Source organism: Suricata suricatta, chromosome 5 (genome assembly GCF_006229205.1).
Source record: "Suricata suricatta isolate VVHF042 chromosome 5, meerkat_22Aug2017_6uvM2_HiC, whole genome shotgun sequence".
Classification (NCBI taxonomy): domain Eukaryota; kingdom Metazoa; phylum Chordata; class Mammalia; order Carnivora; family Herpestidae; genus Suricata; species Suricata suricatta.
Genome location: NC_043704.1, coordinates 110,617,949 through 110,638,057, shown reverse-complemented (window position 1 = coordinate 110,638,057; position 20,109 = coordinate 110,617,949). Strand labels below are relative to the sequence as shown.

General features: G+C 38.4%; 1 protein-coding gene across 1 annotated transcript in view; it reads right to left on the bottom strand.

Annotated features, from left to right (window-relative positions):
• IGSF10 (immunoglobulin superfamily member 10) overlaps positions 1 to 19,739 on the bottom strand; it is a 91,362-nt gene extending 71,623 nt beyond the window's left edge. Inside the window, exons 1-2 of the mRNA XM_029940032.1 lie at positions 19,549 to 19,739; positions 16,333 to 16,462 (exon numbers count right to left, since the gene is read on the bottom strand). Of these exons, the coding sequence (XP_029795892.1) occupies positions 16,333 to 16,462; positions 19,549 to 19,739 (321 nt within the window). The remainder of the gene's footprint in view (positions 1 to 16,332; positions 16,463 to 19,548) is intronic.
• Between the last annotated feature and the right edge of the window lie 370 nt (positions 19,740 to 20,109).

Sequence of the window (20,109 nt, the reverse complement as noted above, 5' to 3'; positions counted from 1 at the left end):
ATTGTATCATTTATCTTGAATGTATCATAGATAAGCTGCTATATAACGATTGCCACTTCAGATAGCTGTGAAATTAGGTGATTAACTAGTTGTTACTTAACCTTCTAATTTCTGTATAAGTCTAATTACATGAAACAGAAGTTGGTGTTTTGATTTTTTACTTTGCTTTTCTGTTTGGAGTGTCATTGTAACTACTGTAGTGTAAATGATGGAAAATAATTGCATATGTTAAAAAATATGAAACTTTATAAAGTAAAAAATAAATAAATAAAATTTCAAAAAAAATAAAATAAAATAAGACCATCCAAGCATACAGGCAATCCTCTTCCAGATTACCTTTCACTCCTTGGTCAAAGGCTGAACTAGGGGCCATAGTTAAAGAATTTAAGCCTAGAGGAGATTCTCAAGAGTTCTCATAAATAAGTTATTTCCTGACCCCAGTTCAGAGAGGCAAATAAAATTTCACATTGTCCCTGCCTTTCTAAATTCAGATTCCCTGGTTATCGATCTTTTCTTCTGGAAATAGCTATTGCCTTTGCCGCCCTCTCCTCCTCCTTCACCTCCTCATCCTTTTTTTTTTTTTAATAATTTTTAAATGTTTTTAAAAGTTTTATTTATTAATTTTTGAGAGAGCATGAGCAGGGAGGGGCAGAGAAAGAGAGAGAGAGGATCCCAAGCAGGTTCTGCATTGTGAGCACGGAGCTCCAAGTGGGGCTGCATGTAGAGCTCAAACTCCCTGAGATCATGGCCTGAGCAAAAATCACAAGTGGGGTGCCTAACCAGCAGAGCCAGCGCTCAGATATCCCTAACTATGGCCGTCTTCCTTTTTTTTTTTTTTTTTTTTTTTTTTAACATCCTACGAACTTGGCTTGGCTTGGCTTTTTGACTGCCTGGGACACAGTAGTTATTAGTTCCTTCTTTGGCTAGCTTTGGGAGAGACTCTAGGTCTTATGAAGATAGTATATTTTACACCATCTTTGAGAAAACCCTGGAGTTTAATACTGCCAGAAATATTTACTAAACATCCCAGCTGAAACTAGGCAAGATATAATAACTTGCCTGTCAATAACTGTATGATTAAGTAACCTTAACTTATTCCATGTACCAAAAAATCCAAATTTAGATTCAACTTTTAGGAGTTGTGTACCTATTTCATGGCAGTAATTTAAAAACAGAAGCTATAAGTTCTCTGCATCTATTTCTATGTTTATGTGTATTATAGATATGTGGTATTTTCTACCTCAAGAAGATATTGCTAAAATTAATTTCTACAAGAGCTCTATTTAATTGGCTTACAGAAAATTAAATGCTTACATGAATTAACTTTCAAATATAATAGAAACTAACTCAAATGTTTTTCAGGTTCACTTGATCTGGAATAATTTTCAGTAAATTAAACTTTAAGTTTGTTGGTTTAATTAAAACAGGCATGTCTTTATAGATTTATCATTCTGAATATAATGCAGATAATCTACTTTTATTCTATAGAATTTACTAGTTAAATTTATGTTGTATCTGTTGCAATTTGTCACCAAAAGGATTTAGAATGATGGTTGATTTTCTTTGATGTTTCATGAAATTTTCATGGGTATTCTAGATATAATTGTCAAGAACAAATAGATTGATTGAATAGATACAAAGTTTTAAAACAGTTTCCCAAATCTTGGTATGTTGAAAACTTAAAGTTTTGCTAAGTGATGAATTAAGTTGAATTCACTGAATATCTAGATCATTTTCTAATAAGATAAAAAAAAATGAAGCATTACCTACTGAACATAGGTTCATTTACTTTTGGCTTATTACAGAGAAACTATAAAAGATATTTGGATATTAGTGCTCTATTGGAAAACTGAATGAGACAATATGCTTCTAGAAATTATAAAATATATTCATAAAGTTGTAATTTTAAAAAACGGTATAAAAACAGTTCACAATTGCTTACTTATATTTCACTAGAAATTAAGGTTTCCAAGGGTTAAGAATTCTAAATATTATATGTAAATAAAGCTCCTAAAATAATAAGGGAAACATCGTCATATGCCAGGACAATAGGCTATGTTTTTGCTAAGAGAAGGTATGAAGAGTGGAGATGCATTTTGTTGATATTGAGGGGAAATAAAGTAATTTTCTCCTAATTTGATGCTAATCATTTAAAGAAGGAAAATAAAGCAAAATTAGAATATAGAAAAAGGGAGGTGCCTCAGTCCGTTAAGAGTCTGACTTTGGCTCAGGTCGTGAGCTCATGGTTCATGGGTTTGAGCCCCATGACTGGCTCTGTGCTGACAGCTCAGAGGCTGAAAGAAGCCTGCTTCAGATTCCGTGTGTCCCTCTCTAAATTATACATTATGTATACATTATAAATTAATGGCTAAATTCAAATAAACTTAAAATGAATTTTTATGGTTTTTTTTGTTTGGGTTTTTTTTTGTTGTTGTTGTTTGTTTTTTAGTGAGAACACAAGCAAGCAGGGGAAAGCAGCAGAGAGGGAAAGAGAGAGGTGGGGGGTGGAATCCTAAGCAGGCTCCACATTCAGCATGGAGCCCAGTATGGGGCTCCATCTCAAGAACGGTGAGATCATGACTGGAGCCAAAAATCAAAAGTTAGACAATCAAGTTACCCAGACTTCCCTAAAAATAAGTTTTAATATTAAAAGTGAGTTGGTGTAAAATTAGAATTTGGTTTTCTGGTTTTTTTTCTAATGTTTATTTCCTTGAGGGAGGGAGGGAGGGAGGGAGAGAGAGAGAGAGAGAGAGAGAGAGAGAGAGAGAGAGAGGGAGGGAGGGAGGGAGGGAGGGAGGGAGGGGAAGAGAATGGGGGTAGGGCAGTGAGAGAGAGGAAAAGAGAGAATCCCAAGCCAGGTCTGTGCTGACAGCCTCTGACGTTAGGCTCTATCTCACAAACCATGAAATCATGACCTGAGCTGATATCAAGAGTCTGAGTTAACTGATTGAGTCACCCAGGCATCCCTGGTTTTCTCTCTGTTAAAAGAACAATTTTAACTTGGAGTTTTAGTTTGCTTTTGTCAACAGATTGTGAAAGTGTCTTCATACTTAAAGTTTTATAATGTAATGGTCTGTGATTTTATTTGGGAAAATGCTTTGAAACACACACATACACACACACACAGGTTTATTTAATAAAAACAGGTTTAACATTTAATCAACGCAGGTTTAATACTTAGTAAGCACAGAGCTGGGGAGAGAGGGACGCAAAACTTGAGAGACTATTGAATGTTGAGAATGAACTGAGGGTTGAAGGGGAAGGGGGAGGGGGGAAAAGAGGTGGTGGTGATGGTGGAGGGCACTTGTGGGGAAGAGCACTGGATGTTATATGGAAACCAATTTGACAATAAACTATTTAAAAAAATTCCTTCTGGACTCTCTAAATACCTGCCGCTGCATTTTACTCAACTGCCACTTGTTTGAGTTATCAATATGTTCTTGTTATTGTATGTGTGTTTTCTGGATGGGCTGGAGATTTCCCTTGCCACAAGACTGGTGCCTTGTTTATTTGATAGCAAATAAACTATTAGACAACGCGTTTCCCATCAGTGTACCTTCCCTGATTCCCAGGGATCAGGGCACTGACTTAACCAAGCAAATCATATGTGCCTTAACAAAAAACTTGCAAACTTCCTGGAATTATCATTGCTTTTATCACTCTCAATCATCAGACAAGGTTGAAAGAACTAATGGTATACTCAAATTTAAAAATCTCTAAACTTGATGACACTACTAGACTTCTATGATCTGAGGTATTGCTTTTGGTCATGGTTACTGTCTGCAATATCCCCTTTGGGGAACAAACCCATTCCATACAGATAGTCACAGCCGGACTAACGCCTATTGGCATACAACTTTCTGCTGATCCTTATCATCTCATGCTAGTATGACTAGCCAGTGTAAATCTCTAATGTCTTATGCTCAAGCCCATCATCAAGTTAAAAAAAAGTCTGCCCAGACCTCAGGACAAAGGTCCCTGTTGGTCCCAATCTGGAGCCTGGTGATCAGGTATTTTGAAACATTAGAAGAAGATAGTTCCAGAGTTCCACTGGAAGGGACCTTACCAAGTGTTTCTAACCTGGTGTTGCTACAAAATTACCAGGGATTGGATATACATCTCCCTCACAGCTGAAGAAAGCTACAACTGACATCTTGTCCCATACAGATGAAGGAGATCTCTGAATCAAATTAAATAAGGAAGGGAAGTAGCTGACATTGAGGTAAACAGCTTCTGTCCAAGATGACCTATTGAAACTTCATACTTTAAACAAGAAACCCTTTTCCTTCTTTTCCTTTTCTTTATTTTGGTATTTGCCTGAAAAGATAACACCATTATCCTTATCTAAGGGAAATAACTTTTCAGATTACTGTATTTGTCATTGAAGATTTTTATCTATCCATGAGGCGTGAGATCTCTTGGTGCTCCTTATAACCAATTCTTTGATTCCCAATGTCACTGCAGAGTTCAGTTAACACCCCCACTCCCTTAGAAGTCTCTTACCAAGTTAAACTTTTATGGCGAGAATCCCCAAACCCTTTTTACCTTTCTCCAATAATAACTATACTTACCCATCTAAACTCAAATACCTATGTGAATCTTAGTATATTTGCACCCCTATATTCCCATGATTATCTAAATCAGATCTGTCCCCACTTACCAAGAGAACTCACCAGCAGTACCCATCTTTGCAAGCCATTTAGAACAACACTCTGTTTCAGGCTTAGAGATTCTCTTCCCATATGCACTAAAAACCTGACTGACCCTTGGCTTGAACCAGTAACTACAGCAGTCCCTGTAAACTAATCCATTAATAGTACCTCCCTAATGGTAATGGTCTATGTGCCAACAAGATTTGTCTTTGTCTGCAATGTTTATCATTCTTGCATCTACAATGTCTAGATGGCTGGCACACAGCTGGGCAATGACTTTTAGGTTATTCAACTGTGCACCTAACTTTCCATCCACAATTAAGATACTTCATAAGTTAACTCTTCTGTATATACATCACAGAGTTAGAAAAGACCCCCCAGAGGCATTCATGATTCAGGAACTGCTTCCTTTTGCAGGGCCATACTTTCTTGGTTTGGAGTGAAAATATGATCAGGAACTTTTTAGCTCTTGAAGATATGGCAGATTCTACTACTAAGACAATAGCTGCCCAACAAATATCCTTAGATGTTCTAGCCAACACAGTTCTTGATAATAGGCTAGCCCTTGACTATCTTTTAGCAGAGCAAGGAGATATTTGTGCTGTGGCCAATACCACCTGCTGCAATTCTGGGGGAAGGTGAAACTCAATTACATAAAATCACTAACCAAGCCACTTGTCTTAAAGGGTAACTACTTCAATGGGGGTCTTCATTTGACCCATTTGATTTGGGTTGGTTTGAGTCTTGGGGACCATGGCTCTTAAGTACATGCTAAACAACAGAAATTATTTTGCTTATAATTACATTCTCCCTTTTGTATTACATCCTCTTTAACAATTTAAATTCATTTATATTCAGGGGAGAGAGGGCAGTGGAGTAGGAAGACCATAGGCGCACCTCATCCCACAAATACAATTAGATGACTATCAAATCATCCCCAAAACCCCAGAAATCCAACTGAAGACCAGAAGAACAAACTCAATCACAGAAAGAGGCCACGTCAAAGAAGGTACAAAGTGTGGAGATGCAGTTTAGAAGAGAAGTGTATTTGTGGCTGCGTTGGTTGAAAGGAAGCTGCAGAGAAGGGCAAAAGACAGGCAAACACACAGGGGAATGTATGAGGAAAATGAATCCCTATAGCAATTGGCTTGCAAAGTGAGAGGGCATGAATTTCATGAGTTTTTGGAACCACTGGGGCTGGAAGAGCTTAGAGAGCTTGGAGTGCTCTGGAAGGGCTTGGAAGGGACTGGGGTTGCACTTGGGAAAAAGGCAGGGCAAATAGCCCACAGACATACACGGTAGAAATGTAGAAACAGCATCTAAAGAGGGCCTGGGGCACACAGTGAGGAGATTAGTTGCTTATCTTGGAGCATGACCCAGAGGTGCAGTGTTCACAGAGAGACTCCTCAAGAAACAAAGGACCTGGCGGGTGCTATTTCCCCCACCCCACCCCTCAGCATAAGCACAGAGCCACCCCTGGGAACCTATGCCACACCCACACTCACTATCTAACTTGCTTACACCATCTCCAACCTCCTGTGCTCCATCAGAACTGCCCTTCCCAGTCAAACATGCCTCAGCCAGTGCAGTGGCTCCCTCCCGCAGAAGACCAGCCTAAACTCCTGCTAATGCCATGTCTCCTGATCTGGGAGAATTCGTTAGCTTTGGTTCTGGTGGTGGTGGCAACAGATCTCATTTCACATGCAAATCAGAGAACAGTTAAAACACACCACATTCAGGACAGGGACCAGACACTACCAACAACAGACAAAGGGAGCCTCTTCAGACAACTGGTCTGAAGAAGAAAGCAGCCAGGCGCAATAGCAAAGCTAATGCAGCACACACTAGAGACACTTCCAAAAGCTCTAGGTCTTTGGAAACAGCGGACACTATACTGCAAAGGACTAGAGGAATTCTTTTTCATAAAGCCATTACCCTCAAGAACAGGAGATGTAGCTGACTTAACCAACACAGAGAAACCGTAACAAAGACTTAGACACAATGAGAAGACAGAGGAATTTGTCCCAAATGAAAGAAGAGGACAAGGCTACTACCAGAGACCTAAGCAAAACAGATATGAGTAACATGCCTAATGGAGAATTTAAAGCAATGATTGTAAGGATTCTCACTGGACTGGAGAAAAGAGTGAAGGACATCAGTGAAACCATGAACCCAGAGATAAGGAGTAACAGCACAGATAAAGGCTCAATAAAATTAGACTCATGCTTGATGCAACCAACAGCATGCTGGAAGAAGCCGAAGAAAAAATTAATGGCCTAGAAGACAGTAATGGAAAGTACTCAAGCTAAACAAGAGAGGGAAACAAGATTTATGCAAAATGAGAATGGACTTGGGGAAATCAATGACTCCATAAAATGTAATAACATTCATATTATAGGAGTCTCAGAAGAAGAAGAGAGAGAAAAGGGGGTAGAGAATTTGTTCAAAGAAAAAATAGCTGAAAAGTTCCCTAATCTGGGGAAGAAAATAGATGTATAGATCTAAGAAGCACAGACAACCCCCAATAAAATCAGTAAAAAGCAGATCCATACCAAGATGTATTGTAATTAAAATGGCAAAATAGAGTGATAAAGAACAATTTAAAGAACAAAATAAGACAGTTACATACAAAGGATCCCCTCCTGATCCCCCCCCCCCCACCATAAGATGATCACTGGATTTTTCAGCAGAAACTTTCCACGCCAGAAAGGAATGGCACAACATATTCAAAGTGCTGATGAATGGGAAAAACATGCAGCCAAGAATACTCTCTCCAGCAAAGTTCTCATTCAGAATGAAAGGAGAGAGAGGTTCCCCAACAAAAACTAAAGGAGTTCGTGACCACTAAACTGGCCCTGTAAGCAATATTAAAGGGGACTCTTTGATGGGCACCCTCCTACACTGTTGGTGGCAATGTAAACTGGTGCAGCTGCTCTGGGAAACAGTGTGAAGGTTCCTCAAAAAATTAACAATAGAACTCCTTTATGACCCAGCAATAGCACTGCTAGGGATTTACCCAAGGAATACAGAAATGCTGATGCATAGGAGCACATGTACCCCAATGTTCATAGCAGCTATGTCAACAACAGCCAAAACATGGAAAGAGCCTAAATGTCCATCGCCTGATGAGTGGATCAAGAAGATGTGGTATATATACACAATGGAGTATTACATGGCAATGAGAAAGAATGAAACATGGCCATTTGTAGGAAAGTGGATGGATCTCTAGGGTGTCATGCTAAGTGAAATAAGTCAGGCAGAGAAGGACAGATACCATACGTTTGCACTCATGGTCTAACAGGAGAACAGGAGAAACCTAATGGAGGACGAGGCAGAGGGGAAGAGGGAAAGAGAGTTGGGGAGAGAGAGGGATGCAAAACCTGAAAACTATTGAATACTGAAAATGAACTGAGAATTGAAGGGGAGGGGGAGGGGGGAAAAGAGGTGGTGGTGATGGATGAGGGCACTTGTGGGGAAGAGCACTGGATGTTGTATGGAAACCAATTTGACAATAAAATATTAAAAAAATAAATAAAAAATAAAGAGGGCTCTTTGAGTGGAAAGGAAAGACCAAAATGACAGTGTGAAGGTAAGAAACACAAAAGCAGTAAAAATGCATATTTATATTTAAAAACAAGTCAAAAAACTCACAAAAGTATATAATATATATATATATATATATATATATATATATATATATATAAAATGGGGAGAGTGGAGGAGCAAAGAATGGGTTCAAACTTAAATGACCATCAACTTAATATAGACTTCTATATGCAGAAGATCTTACATAAAAACTTAATGGTAACCACAAATTAAAAAACCACTAATAAATATGCAAAGAATCAAGAGAAAGAAGTCCAAAAATATCACTCAAAACAAGCAAAACATGAAAAAGACAAGAAAGGATCAGAGAAAATCTTTAGAAAGAGTCACAAAACAATAAGATGGCAATAAATATCTATCAATAATTACTTTGAATGTAAATGGACTACATGCTCTGATATAAAGACACAATCTTTCTGATCAAAAGAATGGATATAAAAACAAGACCCATCTCTATTTTGCCTACAAGAGACTCATTTCAGACCTACAGCTACCTGCAGGTTGAAAGTGAGGGAATGAAGATACATTTACCATGCCAATGGATTTCAAAAGAAAACCAGGGTAGCAATCCTTAGATCAGACAAACTAGATTTTAAAACAAAGACTTTTTAAATTCTTTAAATGGTTTTTATTTATTTTTGAGAGACAGAGAGAGGCAGTGTGAACAGGGGACGGTCAGAGAGAGAGGGAGGTACAGAATCCGAAGACAGGCTCCAGGCTCTGAGCTAGCTGTCAGCACAGAGCCCAACGCGGGGCTTGAACCCACAAACCGTGAGATCATGACCCGAGCTGAAGCCAGACGCTTAACCAACTGAGCCACCCAGGCGCCCCAAAACAAAGACTTTTAAAAGAGATGAAGAAGCATAGCATATAATAAAGGGAACAACCCAACAAGAAGACATAACAATTGTAAATACTTATGCACCCAACATGAAGCACTCAAATACATCAGTTGATAAGAAACAAAGGAATCTATAATGATACAGTAATAATAGAGGACTTTAACACTCCATTCACATCAAGAGACAGATATACACTGAAAATTAAAAGGCAACAATGGTTTGAATAACACACTGGAGCAGATAGATTTCACAGACATATTCATAACAGGTTATCTTAAAACAGCAGAATACCCATTCTTTTCAAGTACACATGGAACATTTTCTAGAACAGAACATATATTAGGTCACAAAAGGGACCTCAAAAAATACACAGTGAATGAAGTCATACCATGCACCTTTTGTGACCACAATGCTATGAAAGTGGAAATCAAACACAAGAAAAAAACTAGGAAGAGCAAGAAACATGTAGGTTAAATAACATGCTACTAAACATTGAATGGGTCAATCAGGAAATCAAAAGATAAAAAGCTACATGGGAACCAATTAAAAATAAACAGTCTAAAAGCTTTGGGATGTAGCTAACACATTTCTGGGATGAAAGTTTATAGCAATACAGTCAACACTCAAGAATAAAAATCTAAAAAACCTAACCTTATACCTAAAGGAGCTAGAAAAGGAACCAAAAAAACAAAACAAAACAAAACAACAAACCCTGAAAACCAGCAGAAGAAAGTAGTAATAAAGATTAGAAAAGAAATAAATGATGTAGAAACTAAAAAACAATAGAACAGATAGAATAAAACCAGAAGCTGGTTCTCTGGGAGGGGGAAAAAAAAAAGAAAAATCAATAAAATGGTAAACCTCTAGCCACACTTATCAAAAAGAGAAAAGGACCCAAATAAATCACAAATGAGAGATGAAAAATAACAACTAACACCACAGAAATACAAACATAAGAGAATATTACAAAAAACTCTGTCAATAAATTGGACAACTTAGAAGAACTTGATAAATTCCTAGAAACATAGAACCTACCAAAAATTGAAACAAGAAGAAACAGGAAACTTAGACTGATTGCAAGCAAACCAATTAAATCAGTAATTAAAAAAAACTCCCAACAAACAAAAGTCCAGGTCCAGATGGCTTCACAGGAGAATTCTACCAAACATTTAAAGAAGAGTTAATATCTACTCTTTTCAAACTATTCCCAGCAATAGAAAAGGAAGGAAAACTTCCAAATTCATTCTATGAGACCACCATTATCCTGATTCAAAAACCAGATGAAGACACCACAAAAAAAAGAGAACTACAGCCAGTATCTCTGATAAACATAAATGCAAAAGCCTCAATACTAGCAAACCAAACCCATCATTTGGTGTAAAAATTTACCTTGTGGTGCTTGGGTGGCTCAGTTGGTTAAGCGTCTGACTTTGGCTCAGGTCATGATCTCATGATTGGTGGGTTTGAGTCCTGTGTTAAGCTCTGTGCTGACAGCTCAGAGCCTGAAGCCTGCTCCCAATTCTGTGTCTCCCTCTCTCTGTGCCCCTACCCTGCTTGCACTCTGTCTCTTTCTCTCCCAAAAATAAACATTAAAAATACATATTAAAAAAAATACACCTTGATCAAGTGGGATTTATTCCCGGGTTGCAAGAGTGGTTCAATATTTGCAAATCAATCAACATGATTTATCACATCAATAAAATAAAGGATAAAAACCATTTGGTCATTTCGATAGATGCAGAAAAAGCATTTGACAAAGTACAACATCCATTCATGATAAAAACCTGCTACAAAGGTAGGTTTAGAAGGAACATACTGCAACATAATAAAGGCCATATATCAGAAACCCACAGCCAACATTTTTCTCAATAGGAAAACTGACAGCCTTTCCTCTAAGGCCAGACACAAGACATGGATGTCCAGTCTCACCACTTTTTTTCAACATAGTACTGGAAATCCTAGCCACAGCAATCGCACAACAAAAAGAAATAAAAGACATCCAAATTGGTAAGGCAACTTTTACTATTTGCAGATGACACAATACTATGTATAGAAAACCTGAGAGACTCCACCATAGAACTGTGAGAACTGATAAATTCAGTAAAGTTGCAGGATACAAAATCAGTATATGGAAATCTGTTGCCTTTCTACAAATCCATAATGAAGCAGAAGAGAAATTAAGAAAACAATTCCTTTTACAACTGTACCAAAAACAAGATAGCTAGAAATAAACTTAATAAAGGATATGAAAGACCTATACTCTGAAAATAAAACACTAATGAAAACATGGAAGGGAACATAAAAAAGTGGAAAGACATTCCATGCTTTTGGTTTGAAAGAACAAATGTTATAATGACCATATTGCCCAAAGCCATCTACACATTTAATGCAATCCCTATGAAAATACTAACAGCATTTTTCATAGAACTATAACAAAGAATCCTAAAATTTGAATGGAACCACCAAAGACCCCAAATAGCCAAAGCAATCTTGTAAAAGAAAAGTAAAGCTGGAGGCATCACCATTCTGGAATTCAAGAAATCTGTAGCAATCAAAACAGTCTGGTACTAGCACAAAAATAGACACATAGATCAACGGGACTGAATAGAAGACGCAGTAATAAACCCATAATTATATGGTCAAATAATTTTTTAACAAAGCAAGAAAGAATATCCAATGGGAAAAGGATAGTCTCTTCAACAAATGGTGATGGGAAAACTGGACGACCATGTGCAAAAGAATAAAACTGGACCACTTTCCTACACCATACACAAAACTAAATTCAAAATGGATTAAAGACCTACATGTGAGACCTAAAACCATAAAAATCTTAGGAGAGAGCACAGTAGTAACTTCTCTGACATCAATCATAGCAACTTTTCTCTTGATAGGTACTGTGAAGCAAGGGAAACAAAAGCTAAAATGAACTATTGAGACTACATCAAAATAAAAACTTCTGCACAGTTAAAGAAAAAACAAATTTAAAAGACAAATTATGGCATAGGAGAAGATATTTTCAAGTGATATATCCCATATAACGTTAGTATCCAAAATATTTAAGAGGTTGTAAAAGCTCAACACCTCAAACCCAAATAATTCAATTACAAATTGGGCAGAAGACATGAACAGACACTTCTATTAGAATATATACAGATGAAGGGTGCCTGGGTGGCTCAGTCATTTAAGTGTTGAACTTCGGCTCAGGTCATGATCTCAGTTTCTATGTTTGAGCCCCACGCTGGGCTCTATATTGACAGCTCAGAGCCTGGAGCCTGCTTCAGATTCTGTGTCTCCCTCTCTCTCTGCCCTTCCCTTGCTCATGCTCTCTCTTGCGTGTGCTCTCTCGCTCTCTTGCTCTCTGTCTCCAAAAATAAACATTAAAGTTAAATTAAAAAAAGAATATACACATATGATCAACAGATACATGAAAAGATGTTGAACATCATTATCATTAGGGCATTGCAAATCAAAAGTAATAGGAGATATCACCTCACACTCATTAGAACAGCTAAAATCAACAACCCAGGAAACAACAGGTGTGGGTGAGGATGTGGAAAAAAAGTAACCCTCTTGCACTGTTGGTGGGAATGCAAAGAGGTGCAGCTACACTGGAAAACAGTATGGAGGTTACTCAAAAAGTTAAAAATATAACTACTCTACAATCCAGTAACTGCACTACTGGGTATTAAACCAAAGAACAGAAAACCACTACATGCAAAAAAAAATATATGCACCATTATGTTTATAGCAAACCAAATATCCAATGATTGATGAGGGGGTAAATAAGATGTGGTATATTCATAAAACATAGTATTACTGTCTCATAAAAAAGAATGAAATCTTGCCATTTGCAACAACATGGATGGAGCTAGAGAGTATAATGCTAAGTCAAAGACAAATACCATATGATTTCACTCATGTGTGGAATTTAAGAAACAAAACAAACAATCAAAGGGAAGAAAAAAAGAGAGACAAACCAAGAAACTATACAGAACACTCATAGGTGCCAGAGGAGAGGGGGCTGCGGGTGGGGGGGGGGAATAGGTGAAATTGGTGATGAGAATTAAGGACTGCACTCGCTTTGATGGGCTCCAGATGATTAAAATAAAAACTTAAATAAAAATCTTAAACGCATGTAAACTGCTAACTGCCAAGCAAATGATCTCCCTAAGACTGGAACATCAGAAAAGGAGCCAAGGGGATAAACAACTAAAACTGAAGTTATAGTAAGTGAGTATCCCAGAGATTAAGCAAAAAACATTCTGCCTATGAATACAACACAAAAAAAATGTAAAAACCTGTAAAAACTATGGAGTGGTCGTTTTAAGTTTTCCTAGTACTTTAAATTTTGATCACATCCCTAGTTAAACTGAGAGTATTATCAAAACGGGGTGGGATTCGTTAAAAAGAAAACCACAGGTTTGAAATTGTGTCAGCTGGGCCAGGCCAACTCGTAGAACTGAGGCTTAATACTTAATTGCAGCTTACAGAAATGTAATCTAAACTGGGTCAGTCAAGAAGTTTCTGATCAGTATCAGTGAAGTGATCTGCACAGTAAGGCCCCCGCCCCTTGCCCTCCCCCATTAGGGAAGGGGATCTAGCCTGACAGCCGGTCCTTTCTTTGTTTGCTAGTAACTTTCTTGTCCTACTCTTCTTTCTTTTTGTACAACTTCCGCTCCCCTCTACTTGCCAGATGAGATGCTGTCCCATTCGCAAATCATTTAATAAAGCCAATTAGATCTTCCTATTTACTGCACTGAATATGGCTTTTAATACTACCTAGAAATGAATTTGACCAAAGTATATTTATGTATACTTTGGATCCCGTCAGACACTGATGAAAGATTGAAGACAACACAAATGAATGGGAATATCGACCATGCTCACAGACTGGAAGAGTTGGTAATGTTAAAATGTTTATACTACTCCAAGCAATCTACAGATTCACTGAAGTCCCTATCAAAACACCAATGCATTTTACAAAGAACTAGAAAAAATAATCCAAAATTTGTATGGAACCACAAAAGTCCCTGAATAACCAAAGCAATTTTGAGAAAGAAGAAAGTCGATTTTGTGCCTGGATTTCAAGCTCTATTACAAAGCTGTAGTAATCAAACAGTATGCTGCTGACTTCATATATCAGTGAAGCAGAATGGACAGTCCAGAAATAACTCCCCACTTGCATTGTCAATCAATCTTCAACAAATAAGGTAAGAATATATAATGGAAAAACACAGTCTCTTCAAAAAATGGCACTGGGAAACTTGGACAACTAGTTACAAAGAATGAAACTGGACCACTTTCCTACACCATACACAAAAGTAAACTCAACATTGATTAAAGACTTTAATGTAAGCCTTGATACAACAAAACTCCCAGAAGAAAACATAGTAAGCTCTTGGATCTTAGCAATTTATTTTTTGACTTGTCTCCTCAGACAAGGGAAACAAAAACAAAAATAAACGAGACTACATCCAACTACAAGCTTTTACACAGTGAATTCATGAACAACATGAAAAGGCAACCTATGGAAAGGGAGAGGATATTTACAAATAGACATAACCAATAAGAGGTTAATATCAAAAATATATAAAGAACCATACAGCCCAACACTAAAAAAACAAACAGACCAACAATACAATTAAAAAATGGGCAGAGGATCTGAATAGATATTTTTCCAAAGAAGACATACAGAAGAAAAGATACACTACATCACTAATCACCAAGGACATGCAAGTCCAAATCACAATGAGATATCATCTCGTACCTGTCAGAATGGCTACAATCAAAAAGACAAGAAGTAACAGGTGTGGGTGAAGATGTTAGAAATTAGGGAACTCTGGTGCACTATGTGTGGGAATACAAAATGACGATCAAGTGTGAAAAACAGTATGAAGATTGTTCAAGAAACTAAAAACAGAACTACCATACAGTTCAGCAATTTAACTTCTGCGTATTTATCTGGATAAAATGAATACATTAATTTGAAAAGGTATATGTACCCCTATGTTTACTGCAGCATTATTTACAAAAGCCAAGATGCAGAAGGAACCTAAGTGTTCATCAATAGATAAAAGGATAAAGAAGATGTATATCTGGATACACACACACACACACACACACACACACACCACTTGGTCATAAAAAAAAAATCTTGCCATTTGCAACAACATGGATGGAATAAGGGGTATTACACTAAATAAGTCAGAAAAAGGAAAATACCATAAAGTTTCACTTATCTGTGGACTCCAAAAACACAAAACAGATACAAACTCATAAAGAAAACAATTTGGTGGTTGCCAGAGGGGACGGGGTGGAAGGAAGGCAGAAGAGGGTACAGAGGTTAAAAGTTACAAGGTTGCAGCTGTAGAATAAACACACCAGGGGCTGTGATGTGCAGCATCGGAAGTATAGTTAATGATGTTGCAATAGCTTTGTTCCATGACAGATGACAGCTGGATTTTTCCTAGTATCACTTCCTAATGTACATAAATGTTGAGGTGCTTATGCTGCACACCAGAAACTAATATTGTATGTCAAATATATATCAATAAAAAATCAAAAAATAAATCAGATATGGTTATACTATTCTCGAACAGGTTTTTTTCATATATTTAAAAAAATAGTCATCTTGAATTGTAAGATAGCTTTTCAAAAGCTTTAAGTCCTACTTATGTAGCAGACATACTCATAGTTACATACATTTCTCCATAATCCTCCTTTTTTTAATCCCTAGATTTGTTTTATCCTTACATTCTTACTTACTGGAGTAATCATTCTTATAATACTTGATGCATTCTTAGAAGTCCCCATTAACTTCTCAAAAATTTTTGAAGACAAGGTATAAATTTAAAAGTATACATTTAAAAATCAATATAGATGTGCAGAAAGCTAACCTCTAAGATGGCAATTATGTTTACAAACCACATTCAACTTCTGGGTGAAAATGACTAGAAATCGTCCTTCTGGATCAAATTGTAAATGTGCAGTGATAACCCTGGGTACCAATTTTTCCCCTGTTAGCCTGATGTCTGAGAAAACTTGGCTCAGAATTTTCTTCTTATTCTAATTTCCACATACGATTTCACTTAAAGAGAAGTCAGTCTTGGACATCCTCCTTTGAGATGTCCTTCTAATTCACAGAATGTTGATTTTTGGAGTCCACTGGAATGGTCAGCTCTCAAGGGTACAGCTCACGTCCTTAACCTGCACCTCCCCCTCACCAGTCTCACCTGCAAGGCCTGCAGATCCGAGAAGGTTTTAGCAGGGATTGTATGAATGCCATTGCTGTGCAGCATTAGCAATTCCAATTTGTTCAGGCCAGAAAAATCCGTTTCTGTCAATCTAGCCAAGCTGTTGTACCTGAAATAAAAATGTCAGACATAAGCTAGGCCTGTCAACTGAAGTTCAAATGTCAAAGTAAAAGCACATGCACGCGTGTCCACACATAAAACCTAATACCTCCCTTTTTATAACCTGTGCTCTAAGGTGACAATCGAATGCTTGAATTATTGTTGAAATTCATCAGATGCCACAGAAGATCTACCCTCTACCCAGGCCTAGTAGCCTTGGCTACACTCTCCACACCACACCCCTTCTCATTTCCAAACCTTTATGCATATGCTATTCTTTCAGGTTGGAATGCCCTTAACTCCACCCCTCTCTATTTATGACTACTGTTAAGACTCAGACCCTTATTTTATGATGTGTCCCCCTCACTTTCCCTTGTAGAATTTATCATTATAAAGTAGTGGTTAAGAAACCTGAGCTCTGAAGCCAAATCGTTTGGCTAGGATTATGAACTCGGGCACTAGGTAGTGGTGCAACCCTGGGTAAAATCAGTAGTCTTTCTGTATGTTTCTTCATCTATAAAGTACAAATAATACATGCTACTTAAAAGGTGCCATGAGGTTTAAGTGAACGAATACATAAAGAGTGCTTAGCTCAATGCCAGGAGACAGTAAAGGTACAAGCTGAACTCATTTCTCTTACCAGAAAGCTAGAGCCGGCTAAAAATAAGAGGGTTACCATCTATACTGACTCAAAATATGCCTGCTTAGTCCTACATACTCACACCATTTGGGCAGAAAGAGGATATCTCACCTCCAAAACTATACGCACATGGCCTGCATGCTCGAGGCTATACACCAACCCAAGGAAATGGCAGTGGTCAAATGCAAGGGTCCTCAGAAAGGAGATTCAGAAATAATACAGGGCAACCAAGCAGCCAGCCGACAAGAGCCTCCTCTACAGAGGGCCCTCATCTCTAGCCCTCCGCCACTGCCACAGCCTAAATATACAGAAAAGGAAAAATCCAACGCAAATGAAAAGGCATTTTTCCCTAGACAACAACTGATGGTATTTGTTACTCGAAATCTTGGTCATTCCTCAAAATTTTCATTGGAAACATTTCAGGCCCTTCATGACTCCTCTCATTTAGGGCAGGTGCCTTACAAACCCTCATTTTCTGAACATTCCAAGGTAAAGGACTTTCTCAGATTGTTCAACAAATAACTTCCTCTTGCCCCACTTGCATATGTAACAACCCCCAGAGCATCTGTTGGCCTCAGTCCAACAATACAGAGGCACGGATCCTACCATGGGGAAGACTGGCAGATGGGTTTTATTCAGATGTCACCCTGCAGGGGATACACATACCTCCTCACGCTTGTTAACACTTTCACAGGGTAGATAGAGGCATACCCCACATGGACTGAAAGAGCAATTGAGGCAGTCAACAAACTTCTACATGAAATCATCCCCCAATTTGGCCTCCCCAAGTCACTTCTTTGTGGCCACCATCGTTCAGTCTGTCTCCAAAGCAGTGGGTATGAAATACCATCTCCGCTGTGCTTGGAGACCACAGTCTTCTGGGAAGGTGGAAAGGGCTAACCAATACCTAAAAGGTACTATCAAGAAGCTCACACAAGAAACATCACTGAACTGGAAAGAAGCCTTGCCATTTGCCCTTCTCTGTTGTCACATAGCCCCAAGGAGGCCCTGGGTAGAAGTCCTTTCTAGGCCCTCTATTGGGCCCCCTCCTAACTACAGACTTCTTGGTAGATCCAGAGGCTCTAGGGATACAAACTCATATCCAAAGTTCAACAGGCTTTTAAGGAATATAGCCTAACAGTTTCCACTACCAAACAAGAGTCACCTCCTCTATATGAAGCTGGTGATTAGGTTCTAATCAAAGTCTGGAAGACGGTTTCCCTAAATTTCAGCTAGAACCCACCTGGAAAGGGCCTTTCTGGGTTCTTTGGTCCTTCCCTTCAGCCATCAAGCTACCAGGAATCCATCACTCCAGAGTCAAAACATGGCGTCAACACCATGGATGCCTGCTCCATGAACCTCTGCAAAAAGAGGCTCTTCAGAAAGATTCCTGCAGACAGATACTTCTTTTTCTGTATCATCGCATTAGGGACAGGGCCTTCCATAGCCATCTTTTCCTTTTTAAAACTCAGTTGTCTTCCTCCCCGCACCCCTCCCCCTATGGAATCATTTCCCCTACAGACCTTTATTTTCCTCTCTGCCTTAAAAATTTCCATACCAAGGGTGCATCTGTCTTCTTGGGTGATCTATCCACAACTGCTTACAATGACACCGTTACTCCCTTTATTTCCCTTGTTCTAGAGGCTCTCTAGGGACTCTTGGATGACAACTAAATCAGTATGTTGATATCCTTTGTTCCTTCAGGTCACTATTAGTGACCATTCCCAGGGCACTTTGTATGCTCTGTTACAATTGTACTCATGCGCATCTGTCTTCTCCCTTTAACTATGGCTTCTACAAGTGAATAATGTATCTTGTTCATTATTGTATCCCTGGCATCATCCATTGTGTTGGGCACATAGAAGGTGCTCACTGTTGTCAAATAAATGATGTTAAATCTGACTACCTGTGGATTTTCTCCCCCACACACATACTCATACACACACACACACACACACACACACACACACACGGTTTTTCATAAGCCTCTAATATAAGTTACCTTTTAGCAGACTTAATGAGGTTTACATTTTAAAAAGCATTTTAAGTAGTTTCAGTTGGCGTGAAAAAAAGTCCAAGGACCTTATAAAAGGATCTAGCCAACTTTTCATATGTATCCTTTATATATATTACTTTCTTCTGATAGATCACAACTCTAAAACTTAACAGAAGCTATTTTCCAGAAAAGAAAAAAAAAAAAAAAGAGCCAGAATGAAGCGTTTCTATATTTATGGGTCTCCCATTCTACCAAGAGTGATTTCAGGTTCCTCCAAGTAAAAGTTACCATAAAATTTTACCTGTTGCCCCTAACACAGGTCTTCCTGTGCTTATTTCAGAAGTATTATTAAAATTGTTTTGGTTAATCTCATCCCGTCACAAATTTCCTTTCAGGATTTGACTCAAACCATCACCGCGATCTCTCCCTGAGAAGGAACAGGACGAGGGCCCTCACGCACCCTAAGTTAATACGCTCCACGTTGAGTGGGATGCTGTCTGGAATGGAGGTCAGGTACCGAAACGTGCAGTGCACCTCTGTAGGCACATAACAGGCACAGCGGCGAGGGCAGGCCTTGCCCCTGGGGCTGGCCGCCAGGCAGAGCACAGAGAAGACCAGCCAATGGGGGATTCCTTTGCCTTTCACCTTCATCCTGAAAATAAACAAAATCACGCCTCAGAGTTATGAAGGTGGTTTGCGCAAAGTTCCAGTACAAGCACGCACTGCGATTGTGGTAACCCCAGCAAGCGTTCCCAGAGTCCCAAGTGGGCAATTTCATCCCCAACTTGCATGGTAAAACTCACTCTTTACAAAGCCATAGTGTGTGCTGGCCTCACATGGAGCTTTGTGATCAAGTGGGATATTTATTGTTGTGAAAATTCCTTCACAGCTTCTCACTTCTTAATGAAAAGCAGTAATCCCTATTACTTAGGGATTCAATGAAGAGAGAAAATAAGACCATCATGAAAGTATTATGACAATTGAAATACAGAAGGCTTAGTTTCCTGTCTATACATTAGTC